Here is a 19325-nt window from a genome sequence, read left to right as displayed (position 1 = left end):
TGGTATGCATCATCTGAGCTGTTTAGAAAAAGTGTGACATGCTTCCACGGAGTATGGTTTGGAGTAGGATAATAGTCACATATACACAATAGTTTTTTATGATAGCTATATAAAGGATATTTCCAAAATTTATGAGAGCAGTTTGAAGTGTGATTACAATCAGTAGAAGTCATATATGCTGAAAAGTGTATAGAAAGCAGAGTTTACATATGGGACAGAGTTAAAACTGCTTGAAAAGGTGGTATTTCACCTTTGAAATGGGTGAGCATATTGAAAAGGTGATACTCAGGATTGTCTGCTCAATAAACGTTTACTTTTAAACAACAGTAATAAAAACCAAAGTACCAGAGCCGGAATACAGCAATGAATCCCATCCAGGTGGAAAGGTGGTTTTCCTCCAGTCACCTTTACAATTCCTCTTGTGCATTTGTGTTCCGAAGAATGACAGCAGAATCAGAACTTGTGTTTTAGGACTGTTTCTTTAAATATGAGGAAATGTGTTCCATTGTAAACTTATTGTGGTATTGATATTTTTATTGATGTTGAACTCAAAACGTTCTCTGATTTTGTCCCCAGGACCCAACTTTCTTAAAACTATTATGTTCCCAATTAATCGTTTCATTCCTTTATGCCCAAGTTTGAAAATTATATTTTAAAATGCCAAAATACATATGATGTTCACCTTCAAGTTTTTTTCCCTTTTTCCACTTAGGATAGCAAGCCTCCTGCCTCCCAAGTAAAGTGAGTGTAGTTAATGTACACTTGGAAATACTACAGTGTTGGAAGACTTTATCAAGAAATAAAAGTGTTAAACATATAATAGGGCATAGGTCTGTAGACTTTTACATTAAAAATATGTTAAATTTCATAAGGAATTTTTTTAACTTTCTCTTTTTAGAAGACTTCCAACGTGATCTTTTAGAGAACAACCAAGTAAACCAAGACAAGTATTTATATCAAGTTTTAATCAACACCAACAGACCAGTGACTACCGAGCAAGAGAAAGTTTCAGGAAAACCATTTAATCTGGGCACAGATATTGTTCCTTCAAGAAAAATTCTCTCTACATGTAATACTGTGCACAGGCCTACATACTTTCATCTTTACCCATTGGCTCCACATAATGACTCAGAAAACAAGACTGATGGATTTAATGCATCTCATTCTAATACTGTAAATGAGAGAACAAACACTGGAGAGAAGTCTTTGGAATACAATCAAAATGTGCACAGTTTCATTAATAGTTGTGTGGATGATCTTAATTTGGGGCAATCTTTTGATTATGATGAACAGGGTAGTGCTTTGCATGATAAGGCTTCCTCCATTACATGGAAGAATGGTTACACAAAAGAGAGGTTTTATTATAAATTTGGAACAAAACTATTTGCTGAATCAGCCCTTGTTGCCTCTCCAAGTATTCACACAAAGAGTCAGTGTGAATTTCATGAAGATCAATGTAATAAAATTGGGAACAATTTCAGAATGGTTGCTAAACTTCAGAGAACTGATAGAAGAGAGACAACGTTTGCTCAAAAAGCTCATTTTAGAGAATATCAGAGAAATCACACAGGAGGGCAACCGCTTGAGTGTGGGAAAAACTTGAGCTACAACTCAGCCATTAACATGCAACAGAGAACTCACACAATAGAGCTATCTTGTGATCATAAAACACGTGAGGAAAGTTTCAGTTCTCAGTCAACCTACACGATACAGAAAATTCATGGGAAGAAAAAACACTATGAGTGTAATGAATGTCAAAAATCTTTCTTTAGGAGGTCATCACTCATTTTACATCAAAGAAGTCACACAGGTAAGAAAATTTATGAATGTCATGAATGTGGGACAGCTTTTCCCTGGAAATTGTCCCTCATTGTACATCAGAGAACTCACACAGGGGAGAAACCCTATCAATGTAATGAATGTGGTAAGAGTTATGCCTGGAAATCAAGCCTTGGAAAACATCACAGATCTCACACAGGGGAGAAACCCTATCAATGTAATGAATGCGGTAAAACCTACACTGAGAAGTCAAGCCTTGTTGTACATCAGAGAACTCACACAGGGGAGAAACCCTATAAATGTAATGAGTGTGGAAAAGCTTTCATCTCCATGTCACACCTCAGAGAGCATCAGAGAACTCACACAGAGGAAAAACCATATGAATGTACTAAATGTGGGAAAACTTTCAGGCGCAGTGCAAGCCTTGGAGTACATCAGAGAACTCACACAGGGGAGAAACCCTATAAATGTAATGAATGTGGGAAAACTTTCCTTTGGAAGCAAGTCCTGAATATACATTGGAGAACTCATACAGGAGAGAAACCCTATGAATGTGTTGAATGTGGGAGAGCTTTCACATGCAAAAAAGAACTTACACAACATCAGAAGACTCACACGGGTGAGAAACCCTATAAATGTAATGAATGTGGTAAAAGTTTCACCAAGAAGTCAAATCTTGGAAAACATCAGAGAACTCACACAGGGGAGAAACGCTATCAATGTAATGAATGTGGAAAAGCGTTGACCTCCATGTCAAACCTCAGAGGACATCAGCGCACTCACACAGGGGAGAAACCCTATCCATGTAATGAATGTGGTAAGACTTTCAGCCAGAAGACAAATCTTGGAAAACATCAGAGAACTCACACAGGGGAGAAACCGTATCAATGTAATGAGTGTGGGAAAGCTTTCACCTCCATGTCATACCTGAGAGAACATCAGAGAACTCACACAGGGGAGAAACCTTATCAATGTAATGAATGTGGTAAGACTTTCAGTCAAAAGACAAATCTTGGAAAACATCAGAGAACTCACACAGGGGAGAAACCTTATCAATGTAATGAATGTGGGAAAGCTTTCACCTCCATGTCGTACCACAGAGAACATCAGAGAACTCACACAGGGGATAAACCGTATCAATGTAATGAATGTGGAAAAACTTTCAGGCAGAGGTCAAACCTTAGAAAACATCAGAGAATTCACAGAGGTGAGAAACCCTATGAATGTAATGAATGTGGAAAAACTTTCAGCCAGAAGTCAAACCTTGGAAAACATCAGAGTACTCACCACAGCAGAGAAACCTTATGAATCTGGAACAGTTTCATTTTCATGTCATATCCAAAGGACATCACAGAGTTCATATGGGGGGAAATCGTATGAATGTATGAAATATGGGGAAATTTTTCTTTGGAAGTCAGTCCTCATAATTCGTCAGGACTGCATTCTATGGAGAAACCCTGTGAATGTAACTAATGCAGGAAACCTTTTGTTTGCAACTTAACTCTCAAAATCCTACTTATGAGACAATTCACACAGGGAAGTGCAGTGATTTACACATTTTCAGCAGTGAAAACCAATGAAAACATCAGGAAGCTCACAAAAGTGAAAAATTCTATAAAGGTGGTAATATGGGAAAATCTTTAGACAGTTGTGAGATGTAAAAAACAAGGGGAGGAAAAATGAAGTTTTTTGTGTGTACTCTTTTAGGTTCAGTGGCTGGAGCCCTGCAAATTGAAAGACATTAACAGGAGAAAAAGGTTCATTTTATATACATATGGAGAGCGTCACATAAGTGAAATGAATACTCCATTCAGGTGATAAATCCTGTCAGCTTATATGACATTTTAACAAAAGGCCAATACATTTGCAAAGAAGTGTCCACACAAGGGAAAAGTGTTTAGAATTTACTCAGGTGGTAAGTTGTGGGCAGGTAAATAGACGGGGAAACCAATGGAATGTAAGTGTTATTTCCTGAAGATTTGTTTATGCAGATATTAGTTGGTGCCATCTCCAATGACACGAGTTGTCTGCTCTTGCTTATACACAGAGGGCATGGGGAACACATTTATAATGGGAGATTTATGTCCTGCCTTTCGGCAGATGGGTGAAGGTTATGAAAAGGTTTTTCTGTGTCTACTGTTTTTCAGTTGCTTTCAGCTGAAGATCATCCTTTTGCCAAAGTGGCATAATTTGGGGTGGCATATTTTGATCCGCTTGTTCGCACCAGGGAGAAACCTTATAAATGTGCGTAGGGAAGATTTCCACCAGAATTCAAACCTCAGAGAGCATCGGAAAACTCACAGGGTGTTAAACATGAATGTAATGATTGTGGAAAAACTTTCATCCAGACATCAAGTCTTGCATTACTTCACAGAACTCACACACATGGAAAACAGTGTAAAAGTTGTGGAACTTGAAATGCCTTCAGCCAGAAATCACAATTTAAGAACATCAGAGAAGTCACAGGGGAGAAATCCTAAAGATGAAGACTCTAGGGAAAATTACAAGTCAGGGTCAAGAAAAGATTGCAGAACTCAGAGTAGGGGCCACAATTTATGAAGCCGATGAACATGGAAGTTCCTCAGGAAGGGCCTCACTAAACATAAGAGAACTGTCTTAGTCCATTCAGGCTATTACAACAAATAAACTGGTTGGCTTAAATAAAAAGCATTGGTTTCCCACAGTTCTGGAAAGTGGCAGTCCCAAATCAAGGTGTTGGTCGATTTGCTGTCTGGTGAGGATCTACTTGGTTTGTAGATAGCCATTTTCTTGCGGTGTCTTAACATGTGGGAAGGAGCAAAGGAACTCTTTGGGTCCTTTTCATCACCTTCAAAGGCCTGCACCTCCAAATCCCAGCAACTTGGGGATAAGATTTCAACAGATGAATTTGGGGAGGACACAAACATTCAGTCTGTCACAAGAACTTACTCTGGAAGGAAAACCTTGAAATCTGTAGACAGTATTTTAACCACTAGCGATAAATTTAGTCCTTACTGGACATCAGAGAATTCTCTGGGTTAAGAAACATTGTGAAGGTAATGAATAAAGGAGATATTTTCTATGAACTCAACCATCAACGAACTTACACTGTGGAGAAATACTGTGTAATGAAAATTTGAAAGCTTTCTGTCAAAGATTGAATCTCATGGAATAGAGAATTCACACAATGAAAAAACTGTAGAATGCAATAAATGTGTGATAACTTCAGGCAGAAGCCTCCCTTCTCAGTACAAGAGAAAATTCATAGAGCAGTAGAGACCTCATAGTATATCAAGCAGATGAAAGCTATCTTATGAAGTTTATGCATTTGGGAAATCCTGCCAGAAGTCATTCAACAATATAATATATATAATAAACCTAATAAAATGAGACCCCTGTCCCATATACTACATGTTCACCAATAACCATTTTCTTTAGTCTTTAGGCCCACTAGTGGTCTAAATTTCCAGGCACTCTTTCTTCCTAATGTAGTAAATTCACCAAATTTTAGATAGTGAAATATGACTGTCAGTGTCCAATGAAGACATTTTCATCTTATGTATTGTCTGCTGTTCCTTCTCCTATAGTGACTATGGAATAGTAGCACATGGAACAAGTCAGGTTTCAAGAATTACTGTGTGGAACAGTTTGCTCCTCTTGACATTGTGACTTGTGCAAGGAAGAAAAAACTTGTTTTCTGTCTGCTGAGCTGTTACAGGTTTGGATCTACCTGTTACTGACCTCTCTTAGATATATCTCGCTCTCACAAGCTATGACTGTGACCTCTGTGAAAAGTGACAACTGGGTATGTATCAGAAGAGTCACATGGAGGGAACCCTTGATAATACCCTGAATGATCACTAGCTGCAAAGCAGAGCTCTTCTCTAGTATTAATCATGTAAATACAAGGATTTGTTTGATGTTTTCTTATGATTACATTTAGCTTGTGTACCTTTTGTAGCAATACAAAAGAGTTATTGAAGATTTCTCCATACATCATACCAGAATGCATAGTGTTAATTGGTCCCAGGAATAGCGATACTAAATTGATTCATTTGGTTAATGTGGTAGCTTCCTAGTGTCTTCAGGAAAAAGTCATTAAGTATCTTCACTAGATATATTCAGGCTATATACCTCAGTATGTCGCTGTAATCCTTCATTTTCTCAAATTTTAGCATTTATTTCTGGTCATTGCCCAAGTCACCTTTTACCGTAATTGCAAAATCATGCCAGTTTTCCTCTCTCCAGAATTTTAAATTTATATTTGTGTAGACTCAGATTTTTGTTTAATTCAGTAGGTTATAATCCTTAACTAGTGTTAGTTTTGTTTTGATGGTCAAATCATCTGAAGTAAAGCCAGCTGATGTTCATTCAGATTGGCTTCTGTATCCAATATTGATTTTTCTGATACCTTTTTCCTTTTATGAAGCTATCTTTTTACTTGTTCTGATTTTGAGAATGTTTAATATGCCGTTGTGATATTTTGCATTATAGAGCAAATCCTTTATTCATATTTTGCAAAAAAGTGTTTGCCAAAATATTGAGAGTATTATACCACCTTAAATAAATATTCAAAACTTCTGGTTGCAATGGCATTTCATTTTTCTCAGTCAGGTTTCCACAAAATACAACCAACTTAACCAGCTGGCTGAAATCTGTTCCTGAGAAGCCCAGAGGAAGAGTCCTAGTGATGTGGGACCCCGGCCTTTCCGGCTTCCCGTCTTTGCTGGCACATGTCCAGTGGACGCTCCCCAACACCACTTCCTCCATGAGAGAATGTTATCTGAGCCCTGAACATGAGTGGTCCTCTCTCCTCCTTGTCTTATGGATCTATACAGGAGATAATGAGGCCCTGAGCTTTACAATCTTTTAGTAAGGGTTAATGCCTTCGAGATCTCTTTATTTATGGGGTATTCATGAATTCTGGAGAGAGGTTTGGAGGAATCTGAGTCTTGGCTGTGGGTAGTCTTTGGATCCTATTGAGAGCAGTTGGAGATTTTTCTCCGATGCGAGGTGTCCTGGGAGGCAGCGAGAAAGCCCCCTGGTTGGTAATAGTGTCTTCACGGGAAAGTCTCCTGGACACCTGTGTTGTGACAGGGCCGTGCTGGGCAGGGCATACTAACAGTGAGACTGGGTTCTGTGTCAACACTATGTGGGTTGATGAGATGGGGAACGGGGACGTGGGCTCCATTGCTTCTCAGGACAAAACACAAAGCACAAGGAGCTCTTTAATCATAAAGGGTAAGGGGAGGAAAGAAGTAAGCTTTGTACCCTGACTGGAGGTGTGGGTAAGTCCCTGTGAGTTCCCTTTGCGAGTCTGAAAGCCCCTACGAGACTGAGCAATATTCATCAGTGAAAATGAGTTAAATCAGTTAATTAAAAATAGTATGAAATTTCATCCTGTTCCTTGGCTCAGAAATTCTGAAGGTTGCTGCTTTGACACACACACGTTTCTTACATTATGTAAACTGAAGGCAATAGCGGAGCCATTCCTCTCCAACATTTCTTCTCTGCCCTCCCCTTTTGCCTCTGCCAATAAAAACAGACACATGCAGGGCCTTAGAGTTTTTTTTGATGAATTATTGGGATAATTCTCTGGTTTACAAATTTATAAACTATTAATATTAAGTCACCAAAATGAGAGGCAACAAGCATTTATTTGAGATCCAAAAGAATAGCTATTTATGAAGCACTGATTGAGGCAGAAACAATAGGGTTTCAATTAGGAGACAAGGAAGGGGTATTGATGAAATAGAAGGGGAACAATTACATGAATAGAAGGATATTTCTCTTTTTTATATATTATATTTCTCCCCTTTTGTTAAGATCGTTCCTTGAAAGCCTCACTGATCAATCATGGGAAAGCAACAGTGATCACTTATTAAAAGCATTGTTCTCTTGTTGCCAGGAAGATTCCTTCCCAGTATGTTATGTTCCACATAGAAGAGAAGGAGGTTTTATTTTTCTTACGAGCCTTAGTCCACACCTTGCTCCAGAACACAGAAAGTCTACATTATGTTTCTTTAAGGGCAAACATCTGTAGTTTCTTCAGGTTTTTCCTGTGAAGTCTCAGAGGCCTTAGTGATCATCTCAAAATGAGCGACCATTGTCAGAGTGTGCCTTTATAACTGACCTATGCAAAACAAAGTTTTTGAACAGCAAAAAATTCTAAGTCCAGTTTGAAGAATAGACCTGAACTAGGAGTCAATACCTGAGGGTGGTCAACTGAAGATATTAAAGAACCATGAAGTATCAGTTGGCACTATGTTTAATCTCTTGGCTTGTGCCATATTTTATCCAGTTCCCTCTCTTTTTTCAGAGGTGTTTTATCCAAGTGTAACAGGAAGTATTAACACTAGAGCAACCCCTACTTTCTTTAGCCAGATGAGCAAGAGCAATTCTGTTGTGTAATACAAGTTATGCAAGGGAATTTATAGATTTTTTCCTTGTTTGCTAGTACTTTGGTGGTAGCTCCAGGAATTCCTTTAAGGTTTTTGAAAAGTTCCTAATCATGTATTTATTGCAATATATGCCAATGGAAAAGTATTCTTCCTAATCTCATACCATTGCTGGGCATTGACTGTGTATAACATGTTCCACATTTTGATCTGCGATGTTGGTTGAAAGATGACACCCCATATTGAGTTATATTTCCAGTCAGAAATTAAGGAAGAAAAGGAAACCAAAACATTATAGTGAGTGCTTGGCCTCTCATATTATTTGGACATAGGAAGGAACTAATATAAGGAAAGAAGGAAAAATGGTCTTGATTATACAGCCCTCCTCTGGGTCTTGGGTTAGCTGTCCATAACAAATGTTATCTGTTTTACTTCCTAGTAATTTAAAATTTCAAATCCTTGTTGATCAGTCCTGTTAGATGCAAGAGCTTTCTTTAAATGGGAAACATGAATCCAAGAGTCAATACCATTAAATTTGGCCACAAGAAATTATTTAAAAGTACCTGATATGGTCCTTTTCATCTTGGTTATAAAGGGAGTGTTTAAAAGTGTCTTTTTCCACTATTCATAATCATTCGTAAATTTTGGTGGTTAATTTTTTTGTCTTTAATGAATTGGATACCAAAGCAGAGAAATCTAAGTACATTGGTTGATCTGGTAAAGCTCTTTGGAACCCTGTTTAAAAAAAAAAAATACCAGGCTGATTTTTCCAAGGAAGTCAACCTTTTTCCTTAAAGTTGTCTGGTCATATCTGGGAAAGCTGCCTGTCTTAAACATGACATTTCAGTCATACACTGGGAATATAATCAATATTTCCAATTATACTGTTATAAGGAGAGCAGATTCTTATTAAACTTACGTGAATAGTTGCATGATCATGAAAATAGGAATACTCACTAAGAATGTCTAAATTTTGGAGGGATCAGGTAGAGAGGAAAAGGTAAATATTTCAATACTGACAAAGTTACAATTTATCAAATTACCGTAGGTCATAGGTAGCTTAGAAGAAAATTTTTTCTTCTATTTGGAAAAGTTAAAAAAACTAATATCTTCAAATAAAAAGTCATAATAAAAATTGTAATCATCCCCATCAGTTCATTCATTCCCATGTTATTCATTCTTGATCTGGATCTTTTTGTTAGCAGTTTTATGAATCCAGTTTTCCCACAGAGTTCTGCAAATCTTCATGTTTAACACTGTTTTCTGAAAGTTTATAAAATTCTGTATTATATTGTAAGCGTCAGAGACCTCTCCATGAATCTCTCTGAAGATGAGATATCTTTGTGGAAACACTTTTGTAAAAGTATCAGACTAGAACAATAACTATAAATGACAAAAGTCTTAAAAATGACCATGGTTAAACAATGGATGAGAGTTCATGTATACACACATATAAATGATGCAGTTGACTTATCCATTAAAATCTTAGTTTGGCCACACATAAAATTCTTTTTTCAAGATCCCTTTTCCCAAAATCTTCTGCAGCTTTCATAAACCTTATTAAACTTTCATATACTTTTCAGCTGTTGTCCTATATTTCCCTCTTTATTTTAAAACAATCGTTTTACTTTAGGATAAAATTACTTCCTTTTTTTCCTTTTACCAACTCTCTCCCCCCACCTCATCCTTTATATCGTTCTTTATCCAAAAAACACATTCTATTTTCCTTCAACAAAAGTGCACCTTTTAAAAAATATCTTATTTTATTCCCTGAAAGAAAACAATATTGAAATTAGGCCAACTAATAACCCTACAATGGCTTCTAAGTGTTCAAGTGAAAGGAAGAGTTGCACATCTGTCTCTTTAAATCAGAAATTACGAAGGCTTAAGCTTAGTGAGGAAGGCATGTCAAAAGCTGAGATAAGCCAAGCACTAGGCCTCTTGCACCAAACAGCCAAGTTATGAATGCAAAGGAAAAGTTCTTGAAGGAAGTTAAAAGTGCCACTCCAATGAACACACAAATACTAAATCGAAATAGTATTATTGGTGACATGGATAAATTTTTAGTGGTCTGAATAGGAGGTCAAATCAGCCATGACATTCCCGTAAGCCAAAGCTTACTCCAGAGCAGCAAGGTCTTACTGTCTTCAATTCCATGAAGGCTGAAAGTTGAGGAAGAAAAGTCTGAAGCTGGCAGAGGTTGGTTCATGAGGTTTAAGGAATGAAGTCGTCTCCATAATGTCAAAGTGCTGTATGAAAGAGCAAATGCTAATGGAAAAGCTGCGGCAGGTTATCCAGATCTAGCTAAGATAATTAATGAAAGTGGCTACACTAAACCATAGGTTTTCAGTGTGGATGAAACAGTCTTCTTATATTGGAAGAAATGCCAATTAGGACTTTCATAGCTAGAGAATGCCTGCCTTAAAAGCTTCAAAGGACAGGCTGACTCTCTTTATTAGGGGCTAATACAGCTGGTGACTTTAAGATGAAACCAATGCTCATTTACCATTCTGAAAATCTTAGGGCCCTTAAGAATTATGCTACATCTACTCTGCCTGTGCTCTATAAATAGAACAAAGCCTGGATGACAGCACATCTGTTTATAACATGTGACACCTGCTCAGAAAAGATTCCTTTCAAAAAATTACTGCTCATTGACAATGTATCTGGTCGCCCAAGCGCTGTGATGGAGATGTACAATGAGATTAATGTTTACATGCCTGCTAACACATCATCAATTCAGCCCAGGGAGTAAGGAGTGACTCTGACTTTCAAGTCTTATTTAAGAAACATATTTCATAAGGTTATAGCTGCCATAAATAGTGATTCCTCAGAAGGATCTGGAGAAATTTAATTGAAGACAATCTAGAAAAGATTCACCATTCTAGGTGCCATTAAGAACATTCATAATTCATGGGAATGGGTCCAATTATCAACATTAACAGGAGTTAGGAAGAAGTTGATTCCAACCTTGGATGACTTTGAGGGGTTTAAGACTTGAGTGGAGGCGGTAACTGCAGATGTGGTGGAAATAGCAAGGTAACTAGAATTAGAAGTGGAGCCTGAAGATGTGACTGAATTTCTGCAATCTCATAATAAAACTTCAGCGGATTAGGAGTTGCTTCTTAAGGATGAGCAATAAGAATGTGATTTTTTGCAATGGAACACTGCTCTTGTAATTGAGCCTTGGTTGATAATTACACATTAACTGGAGGGACTGACCCTTGTGCTCACTGGTTGTGAGGACTGGCCTTGACTACAGTGCAAGAGTTGTTGTGCAGGGGCTGACCCTCAGCAGGACTCTGCTTTCTGCCCAATCCATCCCTTGCGTGTGTTTCTCTAGAAGTTGGCTGGGTAATGCTCCAGCTTGTTTGGAAGCTGGCCACTGGGGGCGCCAGTCCCAGGACCACCTTGGAGCGAATCCACTGTAGGTCAAGGTCAGCCACAGCCCTTGCCCCACCCAGGGCCACCTAGCAGCAGCCAAAAGGAAATCCGCAGATGGCTGCTGCCCTTGCTGTGCTTGAAAGCACCTTGAGAGGCCAAGCCACAAAACAAGCTAGTGCCACACTTAGGGCTGTTCAGCCAGAGGTATGGGAAACACTCAAGACAGATGCTGCTTGTCTGGGTTCCAAGAACCTTTGAGAGAGCCTAGGAAAGTCTGCAGCATGAGCTAAGGCAGGTGGTTTGTATGAAAAAAGCCACTGGAAGACATTTGGGTGTGTCTGTAAGTTTGGTGGGGCCAAGTCTGAAATCGCCAGGGTGTGGTGAACTAATGTCAGAGACTCAGAACTCAGCACTAAGGGCACCCTCAGTTTCACTCAGTCACAATCTCTGCTGGTTTTCACAACCAGAAATTATGGGGACTTCTCTCTCCGGCACTGAAACTCTGGGCTGGGTGGGGCTGGGACCTCTCACTCCTCAGTGGGGGGTCCCCCACAGCTGAAATAATTTCAATGGTCACACACAGGCCTGGGACCAGCCTGTTCCGTATCTCTACCCCTCCTACCAGTCTGGAGGTGGTTCCTTCTGCGTGTCCTTAGTTGAAGGGCTTCAGTTCAGCAAGATTTTAGGCAATTCTCAATAATGGTTGTTTTGTAGATTAGTTGTAATTTTTATGTGGTTGTGAGAGAAGCACAGCATTTACCTAACCATCTTGGTTCATGCTTCTTGATTTTTTATCCTACAACTTTACTGAATTTGTCAATTAGTTCTGTTAAGAGAGACAACAGGTACAAAATGGAGTCATTTATGCTAAGCCCCACATGACAAACTGACACTTAATGCCTAACTGAATCACATTTTCAGCCACTCCCAGGAATAGAATCTTAAACCAGTCAATCTGGAATTACCTGGTCAGCAGTAGTGAAGTAACCTGTCTTATAGTCCCATTTCTCCATGAAGGAAAGTGATCTTGCCACAACTAATCTGCTTTTTCCTGGTATGACTTCTTTGTTCTTTTCCAAGTATAAAAGTCTTCCATTTTTGTATAACTCTGAGCTCCTTTCTGCCTGCTAGATGGAATGCTACTCGATTCATGAATCATTGAATAAAGCCATTAAGATATTTAAAATTTACTCAGTTAAATTTTGTTTTTAACATTCTAACAGCTTTTTAATTGAATCTTTAGGGTTTTCTATGTTTTATATCATATCATCTGCAAATAGCAACAGTTTTACTTCTTTCCAATTGTGGTTTCTTTTTATTTTTCTTGCTTAATTGCTCTGGCTAGGACTTTCCAATACTATGTTGAATAACAGTTGTGAGAGTGGATATCTTTGTCTTTTTTCTGATCTTAGAAGTAAAGCTTTCAGTTTTTCATCATTGGGTATGATATTAGCAGTTGGCCTTTATTATTGCAGTCACACAACAGCCTAGCCAACTGTCCCCCCATGTCTTTCCTTAAGGAAAGAAGAGTCTGTGAGATTGTGCCTTTCTGGGACTCTGTTCCATCCTTGTGTTTACACCTTATGTCTCTCTGTCTGGTCCCCAAAAGATGGTTTGCAGCCAAAGACGGGTGAGATATCTCACGGGAGATACAACCTAAGCCAGGTGGAACCGAGTGGGGACCCCCAATGAGCTGCCTTAGAAAAATATGGGAAGGGGCCTTGCCTCCCCTTCCCCATGCCTGGGAAAAGCTGTTGCCGGCTCTGGCTTTTCCCTTGCACCTGTTTGTGAGAGAAGTTACAAAAACAACAAAGATCAGTTCTCTCCACTTAGCTCAATGGAGCTGTTACAATATGAGAGACTTGACCCTGAAAAGGTACATACTTTAGGTAAGACATTATGGGACCTTGTGATTCGGCTGTTTACAGACAAAGGGTGATTGGAATAAACATTTTTCTGCTATGATGTATGAGTCTCACAGACCATGTAAGAAACAATGTTACTTTCTTGTATTTATATACCTATCAATAAAAACCTCCAGTCGGCCTTATTCTGGGCTCCAGTCCTCTGAGACTGTGAGACCCCTGGCCTTCAGAGAGATTTAACTGCATTAAGTCTCTCTTTGTTTCTTTCTTAAAAACTTAACCCAAGCCGCCCCTTCTCACACCCTCACTGCCCGTATTGCACTGGACGCGACAATTATGTTGTTCCCTACATACCCTCTTTATCAATAGTTTTGATCATAAATGGATGTTGATGTTTGTCACATGCTTTTTCTGTATCTATTGAGTTGATTATATGATATTATCCTTCATTTTGTTGATGTTATGTATCACATGGTCTGATTTGAGGATTGTTGAACTATCTTTACATTCCTGGAATAAATCCCACCTGATCATGGTGTATAATCCTTTTAATGCATTGTTGAATTCAATTTGCTAATATTTTCTTGAGAATTTTTGCATCGATGTTTATCAAGGATGTTGGCCTTTAATTTTCTTTTCCTAGTGTACTTGTCTTTTTTTTTTTTTTTAAAGATTTTATTGGGGAAAGGGAACAGGACTTTATTGGGGAACAGTGTGTACTTCCAGGCCTTTTTTTCCAGTCAAGTTGTTGTCCTTTCAGTCTTAGTTGTGGAGGGTGCCGTTCAGCTTCAAGTTGTTGTCCTTTCAGTCTTAGTTGTGGAGGGTGCCGTTCAGCTTCAAGTTGTTGTCCTTTCAGTCTTAGTTGTGGAGGGCACAGCTCAGCTACAGGTCCAGTTGCCGTTTTCTAGTTGTAGGGGGCACAGGCCACCATCCCTTGTGGGAGTCGAACCGGCAACCTTGTGGTTGAGAGGACGCACTCCAACCAACTGAGCCATCCGGGAGCTCAGCAGCAGCTCAGCTCAAGGTGCCATGTTCAATCTTAGTTGCAGGGGGGCGCTTCCCACCAGCCATCCCTTGCGGGACTTGAGGAATTGAATTGGCAGCCTTGTGGTTGAGAGCCCATACTCCAACCAACTGAGCCATCTGGCAGGCAGCTCAGCTCAAGGTGCCGTGTTCAATCTTAGTTGCAGGGGGCGGAGCCCACCATCCCTTGCGGGACTCGAGGAGTTGTACCAGCAACCTTGTGGTTGAGAGCCCACTGGTGATGTGGGAATCGAACCAGCAGCCTTCGGAGTTAGGAGCATGGAGTTCTAACCGCCTGAGCCACTGGGCTGGCCCTACTTGTCTGGTTTTGATATCAGGGGACTGTTGTCCTCATCAAATTAATTGGGAAGAGTTCCTTCCTCTTCTATTTTTTGTTCGAGTTGTGAGAAGTATTGGTATTAATTCTTTGAATGTTTGGTACAATTCATCACTGAAACTTTCTGGTCCTGGACTTTTGTTTGTTGGGAGGTTTTTTTTCCTATTATTGATTTAATCTCCTTACTAGTAATCATTCTTTTCAAATTTTCTATTTTATCATAATTCAGTCTTGGTAGAATGATATGATTCTAGGAATTTATCCATTTCTTCTGGGTTGTCCAATTTGTTACTGTATAATTGTTTATAGCAGTCACAAGAGTCTTTGTATTTCTGTGGTATAAGCTATAACATCTTTTTCATTTCTGATTTTGAGTTCTCTTTTTTTCCCCTTGATTAGTTTAGCTAACGGCTTACCAATTTTGTTTATCTTGTCAATTTTATCACCTTTAGATTTATGTATCCACCACACAATCAAGATACAACATTTTTCCATCAGGTCAACATCTCTATAATTTTGTCATTTCATATAAATAGAATCATATGGTAAATATCTTTCAGACTGGACTCTCAGCATAATTTCACTGAAATTCATCAGAGTTGTGTATATGAGTTCTTTTTTTATTGCTGCGTAGTATTCAATAACACACAATATAAATATACCAGTTGGTTTATACATTCATCCATTGACTTTTGAGTTTCCAGGTTTTAGTTATAACAATTAAATCTGTTATAACAACAATAACAACCTGAATAAAGTATACAAATTTTTGTGTGAACATGATTTTGTTTCTCTAAGATAAAGCCCAGGAATGGATTGCTTTATTGTATGGTAACTCTATGTTTAATTTTGGAAAAAGCTGCAAAAGTATTTTCCAAAGTAGCTGTACCTTTTTTCATTCCCATCATCAGCACATGAGAGGTCTAGTTCTGTATCCCCATTAGTGCTTGTTATTGTATTTTAAAGGTTAGCCATTTTAATAGGTACTTCATTTTTGTTTTAATTTGCAGTTCCATAATTTCAAATATCTTTTCATTTGTTTATATGTTCTGCTTCTGGATATTATTATATGGAGATGACTAAGTGATGACACAGCATGGTCAATGCCATTGAAAGAAAAGTTTAATATTACCCACAGTTTCCTTAGCAATGAGAAGCCCAGCACACCACATAGGGACATAGGAGAAATACCAGGTTTAGTTAGGTGGCAGAAGACAGAATCAAGGGGAAAGTCAAGGCCAGAGCCTTTATTATGGTTTCCATGGGAAAGGCAAGGCTTATCAGAGTGAACCATTTAGCATTACTTAATTTGACTTATTCTGGTGATTTTTAAACTATAGGGATGATCCCAAGTTGCCTGGTACGTAGTGCTGGGATTACTAAGGTTGAGGAATACTGTGTCCTGGGGTGTACTGGCCAGCTAGAGGAGGTATAGCTCCGAATTGTTTGCATATCAAAGACATGCTGTCAGCTGTCATTTGCTATTTCTAAGAATTAGCCCTAGGAAGGGCAGTTTTGCCCCAGCCCGAAAGGATTTTCTAAGAGGTCGAAACAGAGAGAAAATTAAAAATTATACAGTGTACATTGGCATATTCTCATTTGGTGAAGTTTCTGTTTATGCCTTTTGTCTATTTTGTAATTTGATTGTTTTGTTGTTTAAAGGATTTTTTATATAGTTGGGATACAAGTCCTCTATTGGATATATGGTTTGCAAATATTTTCTCTGTAGTTTGTATTTTCATCTTCTTGCCATTGTCTTTCACAGAATGTTTTATTTTGTTCAAATTTTTTCTTCTTTTGATCATGAGTATGTTGTCATGACTAAGAACTTTGCATAATTAGGTCTGGAAGAATATTTCCCATGTTTTCTTCTAAAGTTTTATTGTTTTAAATCTATGATTCATTTTGAATTAAGTTTTGCATAGAGTTTGAGGGTAGATATGTATGTGTGTATAGCATATATGTACGTAATTGATTTTTTGTGTTGATCTCCTAACCTGCAATCTTGAATTCATTTATTAATTCTAGGAATTTTTTTTCCCCTTGGGATTTTGTACATGCATAGATAATTATGTCATATGTAAATAGATAGTTTTTTTCTTTTCCAATGTGTTACCTTGCCTTGTTGTACTGGCTAGACTTCTATTATGTTAAGAGTTACGAAAGTGGACATCTTTGCTTTGGTCCTAATTTTAATTGAAGGCATTCACTCTTTCATGATTAAATACAATATTAGCTGTTTGTTTTCAATAGATGTTCTTTATCAAGTTGGTGACATTCTCCTTTATTCCTAGTTCGGTGAGTGTTTTTAAAAATCGTAAAATGTTACTGAACTTTGTCATGCTTTTTCTGCATTGACATGAGCATTTCATTTTTCTTTTTAGCTTTTAATATGGTGAATTACATTAATTTACTTTTCAAATGTTGAATCAGCCTGGCATTCCTGGAATTAACTTCACTTTGTTGTGTATATTTGTTTTAATATGTTGCTGGATTTGATTTGCTAACAGGTTATTGAGGATTTTTTTAAATATAAATTCATGAGAGATATAAATCTTTAGGGTTTTTTTTTCTTATTTTTCTTATTACCATTGTCCTGTTTTGGTATAAGTAAAACTGGCCTCATAAAATGAGTTGCCAAGTATTCCCTCCTATTCTGTTTTCTGTAGTACTTTACGTAGAATTGGTGTTAAATATTGGTCAGTTTCATCTAAATTGTCAAATTGATGGGCAGAGTTGTTTGTGTTGTTCCCAAATTATTCCTTCAATGTCTGTGGGTAGTGATACCATCTTTTTTATTCTTGAATTTGGTAACTTGTACTTTCACTATTTTTTGTTGATTTTCAAATGATCATCTTTAGGTTTCATGGATTTTCTCTATTTTTCTGTTCTCAATATCATAGAATCTTGCTATTGTGTTCTTTGCTTCTGCTTGCTTCGGATTTTACTCTTATTTTGTTTCCTGAGATGAGATCTTAGAATATTGAGATCTTTCTTCTTTTCTCCAACAAAATGTAAGCATTTGTTGGTATGAATTTCCCACTCAGCACTGCTTTAGCCCCAAGGCATAAATCTTGAAAAAGATTTTCTTGTTTTCCTTCAGTTCAAATTACTTTTTCATTCCCTTTATGACTTTCTCTTTCTCACATGTAATATTCAGAAGTGTGTTGTTTCATATCCAAGTGTTTGAAGATTTTTCTGTTATCTTTTTGCTATCCATTTCTAGCTTAATTTTATTACAGTCAGAGGACATAATCTGTATATCAATTTTCAAAAATTTACAATTTGTTTTATATCATAGTATATTATCTTGTTTCATTTGTTCTTGAAACGTGTACTCTGCTGTTGCTGGGGGTTCTATAAATACAAATTATATTCATTTGGTTGAGGTGCTGTTTCTTTCTTTTATATTCTTGCTGATTTCTAATTTAGTGGTTCTACCAATTGCTGAAAGAATGTTGAATTTGACAACTAATAGATTTGTCTATTTCTCCTTTATGTTCTTCATTTTGGTTTAATGTATGGTGATGTCCTGTTGTTTTATGCACATAGGATTGTACTTTTCGTGGATAGGACCTTTGTGGGGAGGTGGAGCATTAAGGGTTAAGAAAAGTAACTATAAGCAGAGGTTGGGAGGATCGCTAAGGGGAACTCCGATAAGTAAAAAGAACAAACAGACACTAGCTGTTCTGGGAATGAGAAAATATCAAAAGGTCTAAGAACAGTCAGGCCCAAACTTTGAAAAAACATAACTAATCTGTATTTGCTGTCTCAGCCGCTTTATGTAACCTTTTTGTTTCTGTCTGTATAAAAGAATGCTGAAAAATAAAGCAGGCGCAGCAGTCTAGTCAGAACTGCTTGCCCTCCCGATCCCATCTTTGTCTCTTGTCTGTTTTTTTCTTAATCCTCACTCCCCACTTTAGGGACCGTTCGTCTCTTCGGCAGGCTCCGACAGACCTTTTATCATGTAATGCCACTTTCTACCTTGGAAACATTCTTTGCTGTGAAGTCTACTTTCAGCGTTAGGCTTCTTTCAGTTTACCATGTTTTGAGGTTCACCTGCTTTGTAGTATGTATCAATACTTTCCTTTTCATGGATGAATATTCTATTTTACAAATATACCACATTTTATTCATCCATTCATCTGTTGACGGACATTTGGATTTTTTACATCTTCTGGCTATTGTGAATAGTGCTGCTCTGACATTCATGTACAAGTTTTGTTGAAACTCTTTTTCAAATATTTTGTAGGTATATATCCATTCAGAATTGCCACAGTCAGGCCAAGTAGTTTATGTATTAAAAGTAAGCCAGCTGATGGCTAAGTTAATTATATTCTGTGAGTTGGGCTGTCTATTCCTTGGAGCACTGGCAGATCACTATAATAGCCAGTTGGCCAGGCAATCTAATGTACTTGGAAACTGTCCAGTCTCCAAAAAGAAAACAAACATGTTTCTCCCCCATTATAGTATGAAGCTTCCCTAGTAGAAACAGATTACGAGGTCTGACAAATAAGTGCATGAACTTATTGCACTGATATTGCTAAACTTTTTTGAAAG

General features: G+C 37.8%; 1 protein-coding gene across 2 annotated transcripts in view; it reads left to right on the top strand.

The window, feature by feature from the left end:
- The window catches only part of LOC109438089 (uncharacterized), a 52857-nt gene extending 34217 nt beyond the window's left edge, over positions 1-18640 (top strand). The window contains exon 5 of one of the 2 annotated variants that reach the window (XM_088793311.1): positions 899-18640. In XM_088793311.1, the coding sequence (XP_088649437.1) occupies positions 899-3087 (2189 nt within the window). In that variant the 3' untranslated portion in view covers positions 3088-18640. The remainder of the gene's footprint in view (positions 1-898) is intronic. The other variant, XM_088793310.1, reaches the window with a different exon arrangement.
- The last annotated feature ends 685 nt before the right edge of the window (positions 18641-19325 follow it).

Source organism: Rhinolophus sinicus, chromosome 16 (assembly GCF_057876585.1).
Source record: "Rhinolophus sinicus isolate RSI-liver-muscle chromosome 16, RSI-T2T, whole genome shotgun sequence".
Taxonomy (NCBI): domain Eukaryota; kingdom Metazoa; phylum Chordata; class Mammalia; order Chiroptera; family Rhinolophidae; genus Rhinolophus; species Rhinolophus sinicus.
The sequence above is the reverse complement of the archived record's forward strand: the minus strand, read 5'-3'. Positions and strand labels throughout refer to the sequence as shown.